General features: G+C 45.0%; 1 protein-coding gene across 2 annotated transcripts in view; it reads right to left on the bottom strand.

The window, feature by feature from the left end:
* Positions 1-16,222, bottom strand: part of GALNT16 (polypeptide N-acetylgalactosaminyltransferase 16) — a 77,087-nt gene that overhangs the window by 4,774 nt on the left and 56,091 nt on the right. For both annotated transcript variants that reach the window (XM_063332882.1, XM_063332883.1), the window contains exons 9-14: positions 15,730-15,833; positions 11,281-11,407; positions 10,225-10,317; positions 8,510-8,593; positions 7,375-7,516; positions 5,897-6,013 (exon numbers count right to left, since the gene is read on the bottom strand). In XM_063332882.1, the coding sequence (XP_063188952.1) occupies positions 5,897-6,013; positions 7,375-7,516; positions 8,510-8,593; positions 10,225-10,317; positions 11,281-11,407; positions 15,730-15,833 (667 nt within the window). The remainder of the gene's footprint in view (positions 1-5,896; positions 6,014-7,374; positions 7,517-8,509; positions 8,594-10,224; positions 10,318-11,280; positions 11,408-15,729; positions 15,834-16,222) is intronic.

The raw sequence follows: 16,222 nt of genomic DNA, 5'->3' as shown, positions 1-16,222 counted from the left end.
CACAGCTGAGATCAGCAGGCTATTCGATTGAGTGCTCCAGGGATTTTCAGTCAACACAGATGACCCAGCTGGAATTAGGGTCTGGGTGCTCAGTCGGTAAACAGCTTAGGAATACTATGAGGATTTTTTTGGCTAACCCATGAGAGGAATGAAGAAAAAGAAACAGCTTGACATCAGTGATGGACCTCAAGGCTGTTGCAGAAATGATAGGCAAAAACTCCTGCAATATCCATACAATGTCAAAACCTACCAACATTTTAATTCTTGGGTAACACAGCAAACAGACTGCCACATGCTGTGTGGTTTAACATATCCAGTTATGCTCACGTATTGCTGGCAGCTCTCCTCCAAATCTGTGTGCTGGTTATGTTTCTTGGAGGGCAGGGCAGTTGCAAAGCCCTGAGTAATCCGTTGCTTCTGTATCACATATTCCTTCAAGACTAAATACCAGAGGCAGGATCACTTTGCTAGCACTGCTAGCCCTGACTGCCAGGATCCCACTAAAGGAGAGCAGTTTGTGCAGCAGGAAGAAGCTGGTTTTAAAAGGCAAGGGGGCAGAGGAATGTAGTGATGATGCAGAGGAAGATACAATGCAATCTGTGCACTGCAATGCCCTCATCAGCTGCTGCAACCCAATGCCTACACAGGTCCCAGAGCCATCTGGCTCTCATCTGGCAGAAGTCTCCCTGCAAACAGCTGAGGAAGAGTTAATACCATAAAGCAGCAGCCATAATGATGGAGTGGAAAGCAGGAGGTCTTCCCTGGAAAGAAGCACATTGTGCCTAGCTGGTTCCATCTCGGTCTCCTACCACTGTTTCCCAGGACAAGGGCAATTACTAAAAGACACTGGTTTTCTTCTCCCCTCTAGCCATTCAGGAGAACACTAGCACTGCTGGGAGGCTCGCTCATGTTATTCCTCCAGATCAGATACCTGCTGCTGTGTCATTTCTCCATGCTGAGCAGGTACCCACTGTGATGTCTGTAGGGAGAGTCTACAGCAACAGATACAGAGGACACCAGCAAACACTCACCAGAGCACATTTTCTGCTGCTAACAAACTATACCAATCAGCTTCTAAGTGAATCACACCACTGGAAAGCCCACTGTTTTGAGTCACACTGGATCCCTACGTTCAACAGAAAGCGGGGCAAGGATGGGGAAGGGGGAGGAGAAACACTGAAAAGGTGACAGAGTTGAATATAAGGCTCATCTGGGCTGCAGAGAGGTGCCATGCATGGAGGTATTATTAAGCGTATTGACAGTAAAAGCCAAAGTAGGGCTCCTCATCTCACATGGATGTGAAATTTTCAAAATTATGGATTCTACCCTTTCTGGTCAGAAACTGCTTTGCTGACCACCGTGAGACACCAGAACAAGTCCCCTGACTTCACCTGAACCTTCCACAAGACACCTCTGCCTGACTGCCAGACCACAGGATTACCGAGGATAGCCCAACACCTAACCCTGTAGGGACACATCATATCTCAGACCCTTGAGGAGGGTGGGCAGTAGGGACTGGTGGAAATAGGAGACAGGATGCTCGTCTCCCACTGCCACCCACCTCAGAGCTGGGTAACTTAGTCTCAACTAGTCACCTGGTGACATACTTATGGAGGGGTCCAAGGTACAAGCACCTTCTGAGAGGGCCCAGCTTTCTCCACAGACCACAAGGGGAGCCTGGACAGCTAACTTTTAAATGACAGTGATGATGCCTATTTTTAGGAAAAACAAACAAACAGAGCAGATATCTCCCTGCATACACAGCCAAACATTACAGAGAGTCTCCTGTCTGTCCTACACCCAGACATTATGACTGGCCTGTACTTGGAAGGAAAGCTTTTGGAAGGTATAAGCATTGCAGAATCTGAAAAATTTTGGCTTGAAAATCTTCCTCGGTCTCCCTTTCTTGTGCAGACAGAGATAATAGAGCTTACTGGTCACAGCAGGTTTGGAGTGGAGAAGGAAAAGTAAGAATCCGTATTTTCTTTGAAATATTGTGTCTTGATCCTCTTCCCCAATGTCAACCAAAAATTTCCCCACTCTTTTGTAAAGCCCCTCTCCATCTTTATTATCTGTCATTGTCATATTATCTGTCATCTTATCACCTACTTTGAGGTGACTGGATAGAAGCACTCCATGTGCAATTACTAAGAGAAAAGCCCAAAATAGCCAGTTCTCTTTTACCCAATATATACAAGAGCTGAAAGTGTTTACACTAGTGTAATTTTTCAGGGTAATCAAGTCAGGTTCTTCCAGAACAGGCAGGTTTTCACTCCTTGTCTTATCCAATAGTCTATATAAAGTCGTATTTGTCTGCACTTCAGGTAATATGATACACTGGGAAGCAAGGTGGGAAAAATTTCAAATCACATCCAAAGGCACAAAGGACTTCAAATACTGTTTGTCTCACAAGAAAACTTAGTGTCCTCATTTTCAGGCCGGGGTCACATTCCTTCAGCACATTTTAATGAAATATGGCTGTTTAATAGGATTTCTCAGCATGCTGCTTGTTCTGTTGGGAAATACCGTGCCCGTGTTTCTCATTTTCATTCTGTTGTTTTAGTGTCTGACTCTCTCTTTGCCTTCTATTTGTCCTCACTATAATACAAATTAAAACGCCACTCCCACCGTCAGTCAGAGCCAAAACCAAAGCAAAAGGCAATAATTTATTGTGCATTCAACTAAAAAATGCTATTCTCCAAATAACATTATGGATAACATCCATCTGGTTTGAAATCTACTTCTGATTATGCAGAATAGCTCTTGGCTGGTCTTCAGCTAGCAGTGCCAGCTGTTGCTGTTGAACGATCAACAGGATCATGGTGCCAAATAGATTTTGTTCTTGGTTCCTTTCAACCCAAGGGAGAATAGTCTGACAGAACCGAAAACCATCTAAATTTTGACCATTGTCTCATATCCTCCTACTTGCAAAGTTCTAGAGTTATTTTGAAGTAATACTTTAGAAACAGCTCATAATTCTGTAAAGCCTCCGCTAGAGTATTACATATATGTTAGATGGACTGTTGTTAGCACTCAAAAATAACAATAAAATTATCTGCCCTGTGGACACGCTTAATGCGCAACAGCTGTGTAACATGGACACAGATTCAGTATGTTTGAAAGCAGAAAGCAACTTTAGCAGCTTCATGGTGCTGTCATAAGGATCTAACCAATCTGCTTTGGTGACACTAAAAAAATAAGCTATGAAATGACCCATATTTTGTCAGAAATCTTGCTTTTGCATCACTCAGACAGACGCGAAGTCTAAAAAGTCCAAATGTCTTCCACCATAGACTTCTGATGAGTGTGACACCAGAGATGTTCAAAGCTGGGCTTTCATCATGTCTCCATCTCCTCTTAAGATATTGTACATGTGATGCACGTTGCCCAGGTTCATGCCCTTCCACTCAGACCACCTACTTGGGGCTCTTGGTTTCTCAACTTCCCTTTTTCCACTCCCACTCAGCTTCTCTGACATTCTGAGAAGCGGCTACACCCACGTGTATTTTGAAAACACTACTCTCCCCCCATTACTCATACTTTGGGCTGTGAGTACCCATGGGGAGATAGGCAAGTTGTAGGGCAACTGAGGGAGTTTGTTCCCTCCAGCTTTGCTCTTTCATTTTGCACTTCAGAGTTTCTGCAGTAGTGGCCATCTCCTTGAAACTTAACCTCCCAAATATCAGGAGCTAGGCTTGGGTGACCTCCTAGGCAGGGGGTTCTGCAAGCTGCAAACCTAGGAAGAACCAGACTCCTCCTCCTTCTTGGCTCATTGTTGCCAGAAACATGCCTTGTCAGCCCAGACACACGCTCTCAGATGACCCCCATAAAAGCTGCTAGGTTCACTTTCTGCTTTCTAGCTAGGACCCGGCAGAGAAAGAGTCAGTTCCCAAAGTAAGCAGAAAACATTGCATTAGATGCAGGTGGTCCCTCTAGAACAGAGACGGAGGAGAGAGAATGGGATAGTTTGCAAAGATTACTAACTTCGAGCTAATTAAAATCCGATGTCAGTATTAACAACAATTATCACTGTTGTGTTTATGGAAGGAAGGGATGATAACAACATTCCACAAGAACACAATAAACTTGAGCATTGCAAGCAGAACTGGATTTCTAAGTAGAAATCTGAAATGGGAATTTGGGACTTCCAAAAAACCCCAACATTTCAGAGCATTTCAACCCAAATTAGATTAAAAATTCAAATGCACTTCTCCCGCTTCATCCCCACCTCATCCCTTCAGCCACAAGCTGGTTTGGAATGGCAGCTGTGATTCAAATCAGTCTCTAATTATTTGAAATGCTTAAACAAAATGCTTGCTTACAGTCAGTTGGCTCAGTCATCTGCTAGGTCAAGTCCTTGATTTAAGTGCGGTTTGTTCACATAAGGTAATGGAAAACAACGTCTCACATCCTTAAGTGTGTGTGCATGTCTTTATAACGAGCCTGTATGTAACCAACACATCAAGGCTCAATAAATCCTACTCCAGCAGCAGAATGAGCCTGCTTGTGTTAGGGTGGATTAATCTCTCTTCTGGCTAATAGGACTTGCACTCCACCCCCCTTCAGGGGACCCTTGTCCTTCCATGACAGGGGAGGTGGGGAAAGACAGCTGATCTTGGCAGCTGCTTGAGTCCTCTCTGCTGCCAGGGAGGAAAGTGCTGCAAGGCACCTAAGGGGAAGCTAAGTGACCTAATTACACAGCAAGGGGGTAAGTGATTACCAGCAAGAAAAAGGAGCAGGCAAGCGGAGCCCACCTGGGATATGCTTGCAAGGCTAATCCAAACTCAGATTTTCCCAGCATATTCACGATGACAACTCTTCAAGACATTTCCGCATTAACCAACTCTCCAGAGGAAAGTCTACACAGGCTTTCCATAAATGGGCAAGACTGGATTTCAGTGCTTTCTTTCAGGAAGAACTAAATTCAGAAATTCATACAGCATTAAAAAGTACTGACAAAAGAGGATGCTGACGAGGCCTGGTAGCAAGCAGAGTCGTCTCCTACCTTTGGGCTAACAAAACAATAGCTGTGTCAGAAAACAGAGCCAGCACAGCCTTAGATGACCGAAAATGTGTTGTGTCCTGGTGTAGAGGGAAGCACAGGAACTAGGGATGAGACAAGCCCAGTCCACTGTCTGCCAGTGCTGCGTTGTCACCTGTTGTGTTTTGCCCAGTTCTGATGAAAAGGCACATCACATCCCTGTGAGGGCACCCTGGCCGTTGCAGAGGCCACCTCTTACCTTGTACTGTAAGACAAAATGACTTATGTGTCCTGACAGATCAGGGATGCACATCTTGGAAACAGCGTAAGAGTCACAGAGCTGCATTTTGTTGGGAAGGCTGCTGCTGTGTATTTTTCCTCAGGGAGCAGTTTGGGTGGAACATATGGTGCTTTATGTTAGTCGGTACTTCTCAAATGAGTTGCACACACTCAGTTTTACTGTTCACGTGTCCAAAAACAGCACAAAGAACAGTTCTCTCACTTCCAAATAAATTAACAAACAATAGCACACATTGCCCTTCTCTTGGGTATCTCAAAGCATTTGCTGCTTATCTACCCCTCTCTGATGCTGTGCTCCATCCATGCACCGATACGGCTGAACATTAGTGTATCTAAGGAGCGAGGTCGGGGTGCTACTGGGCTGGAGCTAACCACGCTGCTGAGGGCCCAGGCAGGGCAGACACCCACACACTAGTGTAGCCTGTGCTCCCCGCTTTGGTTGCAGGCAACCTCATACATCCCAGCTTATGAAACACACCCGAGAGGGAGACGCAGAAGATGGAAGGGACTTCTATACACTTTGATAGTACTAAACTTGCCCCTGCAGGCTGCACTGATACAGGAACACCGATACATGGCAATGGTGGGATTAAAAACAGGTGCACAGTTACCTACCTGTCTGCCGTCTTTTTGATTGCAGGCTTCCAGTGTGATTTGAGAGCCAGTAGAGAAGGAGGGAATGGAAAGACACTTGTCCTGCTGTCTAATTAAAGGGTCACTGAATACCCACTCCTTTGTCATAAGAAAAAGAAAGGTTGCATTAGGATCGTAATGGTGATCAGATGAGGGAGAGTTTTTTCTATCAGGTATTTCAAAAACTTGTATCCTTTGTTCAACTCTTACCGCAGGCTCCCTGGGAAGACTATGGCAGCAGTCTTCACCTGATCAGAAGTTTATGCTCAGGCTTGGTGCATCATGCCTATTTCAAAGCCTGCAGCTGTCTCCCCTGACCATGTGAGCCATCTGATTAACCTTGGATCCCACGCAACTCCCTGCTCTGCAGCTTTAGAGATTTAGGCCTACAAAGCAGGGAGGACCCCCGACTTACATGACGTGCAACTGCTTCTGCATATTTTACATAGCAGACATGTTCTGTAACAGGTAGCTGGGACCTATAGGTTGCCAAGTGAAGCAAAACACATGTAAGCATATCCGTGAGCTAACATATATCACCAGCACACGTAAAGCACAAGCCTCCTCTTGCTAGATGGATACACAACCCAATCAGCTATTATTATTATTATACTTTCCCCAAGGAAGAAATACAAAATGCAGTAAGTTTCAGAGATTTCAAACAGTAATGATATGGAACAATGAGTCAGATTAAATGGCATTTTGAACGCTGGCTGCAAACTGGTTTCCAACAGTTAACAGATGTGAATATGTGTTTTCTGGCATAAAATATCTTACTGTGACCCTTAACTTTCTCAGGCTGCTTCCATGCTGCTTTTGGTCACCAAAAGAAGAGGCTGAGTGCAGATCCTCAGCTGGTATAAACCAGTACAGCTCCACTGCAGTTAGGAGAGCTACACCGAAAATTACTGCAGCTGGGGTCTTGGCTATTTAAATTCTATTTGGGCTTTACACTGAAATGCATGTGTAAAACAGCACAATTCAAGCCATCTGCAGCTACAGCTGAACTGGCAGACCAAGGAACGTTCCTGATCCTGGGAAAATCTCTTACCCACGTGCCAGGGTACTAGCCAAGCATACCCCAGGACCAGTTCTCATGGGTTAAACAGTGAAGCAGAGCACACCCAAGCAACGGTCTGAGTGGGAACAGCTACATGACTCAAACCCTGATCACACGCCTACAAACTAGTCACACCCCTGAGTATTCAAGCACTACCTGTTGCGTTTGAGTGATGAAAACCTTCCCACTCTATGCCTGACTGCTGGGTCTGTTGAGCCAACAGAGCTCTAAGAGGTGGGCACAGCTTCTTTTTCTGATTACTATTAAAATCATTAACAGGGCCAAATTCTTCCTTCATTCACTTCTATACAAACCCACCAAGGCCAGAGATGCCTTTTCATTCACTGGTAATGAAAAGGGCAGAAGCAGGAGCAAAGCACCAAACTGAAGCCTGCCTTACCTGAGTGACAGGTGGATTGTTGACTGTTCCTTTACAGATTCCCATGCCAGCCAATGTATTCCCTGTGGTATCCTGTGCCTGAGATTCCAGGCAGTTTCCTCCTTGTTTAATTATTCCTGGAATCAGCTCCTTTTCGGGAACCCTTGAAATAAAATGACAGTTGCATGGCACTTCGTACACAGAAATGTACAACGCACACACGCATTTAGAAGGGTGTAACTGGCCCCTTACTGAAACATAGTCCCCTTTATTTGACAGAAAATTAACAATATTGTGTTAGCTATCCACTGGAAATGTCTGGAGGAGGCAAAAGTCAATGGAAAATTTGGTCAGAGGGCTGGTACTCTTTTGTTTCAGAAGGCATAAGGTACTTTAGGTGTACCCGAAGCACTTCAGTGTGATGTCTCTTCTGAAAGAGGCCATTGGCAGTAAAAAGCCATATCCACACTGATTTATCCTGCTTCTGCCTCCCCGTTTTCCAGAGTCTTCCAGACAGGAAAGATTTGTCAAGGCCAGACTACAGCTGGATGTATTAGCCTTGACCCATGTTAGCTACAGCCTTTGCTTGACTGATATAAAAGATGCGTTGTCAGGGTGTGTTAGCCAGCAAGCGCTAACAACACAGCTCTACCCAGGCTACCCCCCAGCAGAGCAATGCCACAGCATTACTGCATCCTGGGCAGGGGAAGCCACAGGCACAGCTGGTTCTGGCATTCACCTGGGCTTTCTCAGAACCACCCACACCTCTGCACTGAGGCTGTCTAGCTCTACTTGGCTCAACTACCTGCAAGCAGAGCATCCAACAGGCAGAGACCTTAACGAGGAGGGATGTAGTGCTCTGGCACTTGTCTACACCCCACATCTCCGAAAACACCACTGTTGCACTCGTCTGAGGGACGGCTGTATGGGGCAGAGCAGAGGGCTCCCAGAGGCAGGAGCAACAAACCTTTTGCAGAGATGTTGTGATGATACAAGCCAGGAAATCACAGGAGGTTTCTCACCAGAAAGAAGAACAGAGGAAAAGCTTTTCCAAGCATAAGTCTCTCTTTTGACCACTGCTGTCAAGGCTCAGCTTCTTGTTGTGACCCACCTCCCAGATCCTTCAGAGATTTCTACAAGCAGAGAACTGACTCACTTGAGCTCAGGGTAGACGTTCTCCAGATACCACTGGAAGGATTTACAGTTCAGTTTGCGTCGCTGCTCCACTCGGTCTGCAACACTGGAAACACAGGCAGGTTGTTGAGGATAAGGTAGTGAACAGGAGGGAGGGGAACACTGAAGATCAGCCAGGTTTGAGGGTAACTATACGACTTTTCCCCCTTACTCATTCTCCCACCTAGTTGTTGCTGGGTTCAGTGCACTAGCAGTGACCTGAGGTGAAAAGGAGGAGAGGCAGGTGGCAAAAAGTAGAAAAGGAAGACATAAACACCTTCAGAGAGCAATTCTTGCACTTCCTTTGCCTCAGAAAAATGGCAGGGCCCAGGTCCTTCGGTGTTAAATAATACATTACACTTTAGGCCTAGTTGACAGTGATGGTGTCAGAGGCATTTGCATTCTAAAATCTAGATTTAATGCAGGTTCGCAGTACTCTTACTACAGGTCAAGAAATTGCCTGAAATCAAATCCTACAGTGTTGCTCCAGCTCTTATTCAGCCAGTGCTGACAGTAAAGCCACTAGGAAGTCTGTGTGAACAAGAACTGCAGGCTTTGGCCCTAAACCACATTAGTAATATATCCACGTCCAATATACAACAGTCCAGTTTCCTTCAAAAGCAGCAGGCTTACTTGCTATTTGGCCCCAGCCCAGCTGCTGCAGTCAGCTCAAAGACAGATAAATTAGGTAGGCAAAGCTATCTGTGCAAAAATATGTGATGCATCACGATAATAAAGCACGATGTACAACAAAAAAGTGTGTGTGGGCCAGACCAAACCTGCTTGTCATCAAATAAGCAGGAGATGCATCATTGTTCAGTGCATGTAGCTACGCATTTGAGATACAACCGCACTTGCCGAGTCCTTAAGCTGATACAATAGTCACTTGTTCACAGGCAGATATAACCCACAGATATAGCCCAAACATATACACCACTCCTGGGATTTTTTATATTTATTTGGGAGTTATAAGGTTTGTTAGCACAGAGAGCAAGCTCTCCCCTCATCCCAACTTTTGGTGTCCATCACTGATTTCTCAGTCACAAAGAAATGCGTACGCCCATAACACCAAATCCTATGTGGCCTGGAGACAGTTTTAGCAAAGGTGCTGTAAGGAGCACAATTCTGCACAGAAGTGGGCTCAACAGGGGCTGGAGACAAGTTACAACCAGATTGCGTTTCTAAACGAGATGTCTCACTAAACGAGATGTCTCACCATTGGCTCTCCTGCCCTACAAACCAGGCAAACCACCCATTCACTCATCAGGAAAGAGGGGAGTGCACCAAGTCCAACCTGCCCTACGTGCCAGCTAGCTGTGCTTGCCCCAGGATCCTGCATCTGTGCAGGAACTTTGGATCAAGCTCTAGTAACTGCATAGCTCATATTTCCAGACCAGCTGCATGCTGTGTTAGAAAATATTCTCATCTATCCACTTAAATGTCTGGCCTTTTAATTTCATTACATATGCCTTCGGCCGTCTGCTAACAAATGATTTATGCAGGGTTACTGGGGGGAAAAATAAAGTGAATTAGAAGCACACCTTGTTAGCCAGACACTCAAGCTGCAACCTCCCTGGCAAGCCAGTCATTCAGAGCATTTCTGTTCCCCACACTTAGCCCCAGAGAAGATCCAAAACCTATTTCTTGCTAGCAAGGGGCTTACCAGAACCCTCCTACCAAGGTCTGGGGGCAGCTTACCTTCCAAATGACTTCCCAATGGCAGATGGCCGGGCTTCATAGTAGTACTGTTTGTATTCATCCATCCACACCTCTGCTGTGCGCTTGGTGTTCCTGCATGGGGATGAGGAGATGCTTTGCTGAGTGCTGCTGGAGAACCTGCCCTCCCAGTGAGCAGGCACTGGGTGGGCAGACCCAAGGCCTGTCTGCCAAGAGGGAGTGGTGGACAGTCCCAAACATGAAACACAGTGGACAGTATGGATGGATATAGATTGAATGTGTTAAGTCTACAAAGCCTTGCAAGGACGCTTCAGTTCAGAAGTTAAAATTTTAACAGCCATAGTTTATCATGTTTTTTTCAAATATACTCCCTCTGCAGAGACACCTGGACTGACTGTCACCATCACCCTCCTTTACAGTATCGCTTTCCTCAGATTAGAATAATGCCATGGAATAATTCAGCTTGGAAAGCACCTCTAGGTATCACCTGGTCCAACCTCCTGCCCAAAGCAGACTAGCTTCAGGTTAGGTCATGTTGTTCAGGGTCTTGTCTGGTTGAGTTTGGAAATCTCCAAGGATGGAGATTTCCCCACCTCTCTGGGGCCCTGCACCACTGCTTAACCACTGTCATTGTGAAGTGCTTTGTCTCATCTTTTTTCTCTTCCCATCTGTCCTGCAGCGGAAGTTTTCCTTAGGGCTTGTCTCAGAGCACATAGAGCTCAGTAGGATCTCTGGACTCAAAAGCAGCTCAGAGACAACAAGGATGACTAAGGACTGCTGATAGACAGGCACATGTCATAGGGCAGTATCCACGAATGGCCAGGGTCTCTCTGGGGTACTGCTCCTGCCCTCCACTGCAGACTGAGGAAGAAAAAGATGCACTAATACAAACAACAGAGAAGGAAACAGGTTTTGTTCACAGAAAACAGCAACTCATCCTTCCCTTGAGAACAGATGCTCAGCCACAAGCTGTTCTCCTCTGTCATCAGGCAGAAAGACAACAAAGAATTCAGGCTTATTTAGACATGCCCAACATCAAGGTGACCTGGCTGCTACCACGAACTACCCAACACCTACTTGATGTAAGTCAGTGCGTTGCCTTCAGGGAAGTCATAGGGATGGCGCTTCCTGAACACGTGTCCCACTCGACTGCAGGGAACAATCTCCAAGCTGCCACCGCACATCCATACTCGGAAAGAGAGCTCTGGAAGAGACCCCAAGAGTCATACAGCTGCAGGCAGATTCGGCAGCATTTCCAAGAAGGGCAACTTCATCAGGGTGTTTCAAAACCTTACCCCTCTACTCTAGATGTATTGCCTGTAACAGCAAAACCAGGAAAAGCAATGCCATGGTGAGAATGGAAAAACTGTCCTCCTTTTACTAAAATGGAGGTAACCTTTGTGGCTCAGAGACGCCCCAGCCTTCTACAGCACCACTCCTCTCTTTGCTCCCCTGAGCATTTCAGTGAGACACCTTTCCCTTTGACCAGGTCCTTGTGGTCGCCGTCAGGCCTTCAGGATGACATTTGACAACAGACTGAGATCACCCCCACACCCACCTTGTTTTGGAATTCTGTAACTCTCCAACCCTGCATATGGATGAAAGAAAATAAGAAGAATTTGCTGTGTAAAGCAAATGATGTGAGGAAGAAAGGAAGTTTAGGAGACAAGGAGAAAGAGGAGAAAGAGATGAGGGTATAGGAAGTGAGTCAACATCTACAGCAGAGTCCTCTCCCTCATACCTCCATGCTATTCATCCTACAATATCTTATTCCTGTACTGCTTGGCTCTGTTACTTAAAAAACAAAACAAAAAAAAAAAACCTACAAAAAGTGGATGACTGGGTTGCAGTTTGTCGCCAGTTACTTCTGCTAGAGGAGATACTGGGAGCAGAAGTCAGTCTAATAGTGTGACTATAAAAATACAGAAAACCCTGCTCCTTGAAGAAATTCAGCTGGTCCTGAAGCTAAATTCAACATTTTGTTAAAGGATAAGAAGAACAAGGAGCTTTGATGTACAGGCACTTATTTGCATCACAGAAGAGATGTGACCTCGCTCAAGCTTACGGGTCTGTCTTCACAAGTTTAATCACTACCACACCGGAGGGGTTTTTCACTTGTGTTTCATGTGGTGGTGACAAGAGAAGAAGGAAGGAGGAAAACAAAAATTAGCTGCGTAGTTTGGTAGCCCTTACCAAAAGGACTTCAGATTGTGTAGACTGATTATTTCAAAAACTTTACTCAGTTGGGATCTCCCTCCAGTAATGCCTGAAATATGGGGCTCTGATGTTTAGAAATTACAAAGAAATTATGTATCCAGATCTAATGGCTCTTTCAAAGCATGTACACACACTAACATCTTCCCAGCCTTCATCTTTCTCCATTGCTTTCCTCTCTAGCTCCTGGGAAAGCTTGTTTAAACAGTGTGTTTGGGGGGGAAGATGGTGTATTTAATTTAGCTTCTAAGTAAAAACCCATTTTATTAGACTGTATTTTGTGGCATTTCTTACTAGCGCTTGTATCTCCCTGACACTTTTCTAGAGCTTATTATTTTCAGTCACTTTTCGACAGGGAGTTTCAGCTTTGAAGAGAGTGAGGGCTTTAAAAACAAACAAAAGGCCGAGACATAACTTTCTGTCTGGTGGTGTGTCCAGCTGGCATTTGCTCTCCTGGATATGAGGTTCTGACTCACTCCAGCCTATAACAAAAAAAACCCTCTCAATGTAGCATGTGTAACTTAAAGCAATATCCATTTCCCAAGAGAGGATTCCTCATGCCATATTGATATCTTAGGCACACAGACAGACTGCATGTCCAGGTTTGTAAATGACAGAATTCTTTAAAGAAGGGGTGAAAGAATGCAGATTTTGGGCACACACAGAGGAGAAAATGGAGATCAAACATAGCTGATTAAGGACTTTCATCCATCCTCTGGAGGAAAGCATATGAGAAATTTTTGTTGTATATTTTCCAGGACGTGACCTAGTCCATATGTGTTTTAAATGACTTAATCACTGTGGCTTTTCCCTGTCATAGCATAAAAAAAGGGGTTTACCAGCTCACTTCCAGCTGGAAGGGTATGTAGGCAGCTTGTAATTGGTGCCTGATCATTTCTGTGTACCTGCTGTGTGCATAGAGCTTGTCCGGTTCTGTAACCTTCCCATATATTCTCTTATCCTGTTTCCTCACAGGAAAAAAATTTTCAAAGTAAAGTAGTTTATTAAAAATGGCCTTCCCGGGCAGGGAACGGCCCACCCAAATTAGTCAGAACCACTCTCCCACCTTACCTGCAAATGATGACCTTATCCAAACAGTTCCTTTCCACTCAAAATTGTAACTTGTAGTAAAAATAGTGTTTCAGAACATTACCGACATTTTTTGTTGATCACAAAATTTCATTTTCAATTAAGTATGGAAAATTTTTTTTAGGAGGGTAAATTAACCATTCTGAATACTTCAAGGAAAATTAATACTTTTTATTGTCAAATACAGATTGGTTTCTACCCCTCTGCTATGCAACAGCAAGAGGCTCAATGTAGAAGCCTCACATTGTTGCCTCACATTATGTTGAAGAGCCAAACAAGAGTTAGCTTTAAAGAGTTAGCTTTAAAAAAGAATAGCCTGCTTTGTTTTTAAAATGCCTTCCCACTGCCATCATCACAGCAACGGTGTGGCAACGCAGCTCAGGGACAGGCTCCACTAAACAGAGCATTGTGCTCTTAGCTTTCCCCTCCTAAGTGAAGAGTGGAGGTGCAGGATAAGAGACAAGTGATGGGAGACAACGAATTTACAGGGAAACCACACAACAAGGCAAAACTGGCAAGTCCTGTACACCTGGCCCAGTCCCACACAGCCTGGCCCAGCCACGGACAGGCTTTACAGGAGCGATTTGAAGGAGAATGAAGGAATTCTGTGGAGGTTTTGATCAGCTCTACATTCAAGAAGGGCTGTGGGTGTGCAGGTAATTCACTGACACTTATGGCAGAGAGCTCTGCTTAGCATCAAGCTGCTGACGTACGCACCAAACAACACTGGGCTCCCAGGTGGGCAGGTGCAGACAACCGAAAGCCTAAAGAAATATTCTTTCTCTGTCTTTGGTGTTTACAGTTTTTACACAGTGACAGCTCAGAGGCTGGCAGGATGGCCAAGTGGCTGGCTCTGCAGCTGGAGCAGGGCTAGTGAACACCAAGGAGCTGGGTTTGGCTATGCAGAGGAGTCTGAGGGACACAGGAGATGGGGTCGTTATGCCTGGGTAAAGGCTGCCTGTTACTTCTGCCTACAGTACTTAGCTGATGCTAGCAGCACTGCTGAGATCCCAATGCAAGCCCCGTTTAATATCTCTTTATAATATAATGAATACCATAAAACTGAAGCAAGACCTCAGAAAACAGAGAACACAAGCACTCATTATTATACACTTTGTTTTAAAAAAGTGGTACCTTGATATTCTGTTATCAGACAAAAATATTATTTCCTAATTTCAGAGAGCATTTCAGAAAGAGGCAGCTCTCCCAGCTGTGTTCAGAGAAACAAGTTTCCTCTTCCTGACTATTTCTTTCTTTCTAATTGGTCCTCCAGGTGCTAGAAAACACCATATAAATTCTTCTTTAAAGGGATTTATTTACAAATCTGTTACATTTATGGAAACTGTAGAAACAGAATAATTTTTTGGCAGCGTTTGCTACAGAAAAGTCTATTTAAGTTGACTGCAAAACAGAGTAAGGCTTTTATCTCTTCAGCTCCACCTGCATCATTTCTAAATGAATGCCCCAAATTCGCGAGGTGTCTGTGAACCTCTTTTCAATACTCTTCTTCCTTTTGCCACTAACACCTGGTGACATTGCAGCATCCCTTCACAGGGGCCAAAGAGAGATGCCTGGAATACCCGTGCCACCATGAAGTGCAAGGAGATGGGTTTCAGCACCATGCCCTATAAGGCAGCAGCACTTGAGTGGACAGACTACCCTGGGCCTCTGATCTCCTCAGATGTTTGTGATGCCCTAGTCTGCTTCTAAATGTTTGCATTCTCAACCTATTTGTAGCCAAATTCCACTTACAAAGAGACTTGTTTTATTAGGAAAAACATCCTTCGACCTATCAAGCTGGGAGAGCAACTCAGACTTATCTGGGAAAGAGGAGCAGGTAGAAGAAGAGAGCATAGGAGTGACTGTCCACTTCAGAGCTGGGGCAACACAGTCGGTCATGTGAAGGAGGGAGGAACGGAGGAATATTCTCTAAAAACAAGCAGCAATTTAAATATCAGGAGGTTCCTCTTTCTCACTTGAGGAAGCACCTGTATAATAGTGCACGTGCCTGTAAGAGAGTGATAGCCCTGATCGCAAAAAGCCGCTACTTACTTTGCACACAGCTGACAGCGATATGATTCTGACCAACATGGGGATTACCTGACCATGTCTCTAGCCTTACATGTCAATCATCTCCCTCAAAAGGAGAGTTCGGGTAGGCGACGAAGACTGGGAAGCGGTTCTGTGTTAGTGCGTCATTCCCCTGAAACACCCTAAACTTACCAAAATTTTCTCCTCCCCAGATGTCCATTTGAGTATCATATTTTCCCAGGTGGTTAAACCAGGACTTGTTGATCACAAAGATGCCTCCTGCTATGACAGGGGTTCTGGAAAAGAAACCACAAAATGATCACACGTATACGTAGCACCACCAACTACCATCTTTATTTTAGAGGGGGGACAATTTGTCCAGGCCTGACAAATCGTATCTCATTTAAATGAGGAATATAGTAGAGTAGGGACATGAACCTGCAGCGGGCTTCTGAGATCCCCCTCACTAGATCATCCTCCTGCCTTTGTTAGATGGCCCTGCAAGCACTACTTGAGTAAGTCCGTGTCTTTTGCATTTATACAGTGTAAAGGAATGACAGGGGCACTGTCTGATGACTGTGTTCACCAAACACACACAGCGTGAGAGACTTTGCTGAATGTACTGCTCTGCTGTTAGGAAGATGGTTGCTTCTGGAGTACAAAACAGAGGCTCACGTATTACACA

The sequence above is a fragment of the Chroicocephalus ridibundus genome, chromosome 4, assembly GCF_963924245.1.
Source record: "Chroicocephalus ridibundus chromosome 4, bChrRid1.1, whole genome shotgun sequence".
NCBI classification, from domain to species: Eukaryota; Metazoa; Chordata; class Aves; order Charadriiformes; family Laridae; genus Chroicocephalus; species Chroicocephalus ridibundus.
This window is presented reverse-complemented; position numbering and strand designations above follow the sequence as displayed.